The sequence below is a fragment of the Trypanosoma equiperdum genome, assembly GCF_001457755.1.
Source record: "Trypanosoma equiperdum strain OVI genome assembly, contig: ctg_1262, whole genome shotgun sequence".
In the NCBI taxonomy this organism is placed as follows: domain Eukaryota; phylum Euglenozoa; class Kinetoplastea; order Trypanosomatida; family Trypanosomatidae; genus Trypanosoma; species Trypanosoma equiperdum.
Window position 1 is genome coordinate 1 of NW_027123241.1, and position 792 is coordinate 792.

The 792-nt window shown below is 44.1% G+C and overlaps 1 pseudogene across 1 annotated transcript; it reads right to left on the bottom strand.

Moving 5' to 3' along the window:
- Positions 1-344: 344 nt before the first annotated feature.
- On the bottom strand, positions 345-773 carry TEOVI_000787700:pseudogene (annotated as a pseudogene). Its single transcript is given in 3 exon segments — positions 345-371; positions 374-604; positions 606-773. Coding segments are annotated over 3 exon segments (426 nt in total).
- Positions 774-792: the final 19 nt, after the last annotated feature.

A 792-nucleotide genomic window follows, 5' to 3' on the forward strand; every position in this document is an offset into this window, starting at 1 on the left:
CGGTTTTATATGGTTTAGTAAAGCACTGCGGTGTGTGTTTGGGCTGCGGCCTTCCGCAAATTCGCATTGTTCCTGATTGCGTAATTGGAGCGCTATACCCGTAACAACGTCTGTGATCTATGCAGGGTAAGTTTGCAGCATGTGGTTTCCTTTGTTTGCTAAGTCTTCAATATTTTTTTTTCCAGGGATGCGCAATGGGAAAACACAAACTTAAACGACATGGCTACTCTCAGTTTCATGGAGTGTAGGATCAGATTCTATATGCGGTGTAGTATGGAATCCGTCACTACTGCAGGACCTTTTTTAAGTGCCATTAATAAACATAACGAGTATGTGAATATTTCCACTTTTGTCTTTCTGCTCTCATTGACCTTATTACAGACTTGAGTTTCATAAGTCCTGTCTCCATAGCTGCACACTCGGCTCCGTAGCTGCACGATAACCTGCCTGTTTCTTTCCTTACTTTTACTGCATTACTTTGTCTGGATTATATTATCTCGCCGGAACCAGAGGATTCGTTCAGTATCACCGACCCTTCCATACACACTTGATAATCGTAGTCTTTGAATCTACGTACCCTTTGCATTGTGTGTCTTTTTTTCTCTGTCGGAAGCGTCAGAATGGAGACCACCTGGTGTTGTGGTGTTGAAGTACGGTCTCCTCACCAGTTGCAATACACTTTCCGTGTGTGGCTTCTCCGGTCTGTCTACTTCTTCATACAGATGTTACACACTCTGCAGTTGCGTGTGTATCGGACGAATGGGTGGGAACATTTTCCCCACCATATCGGCT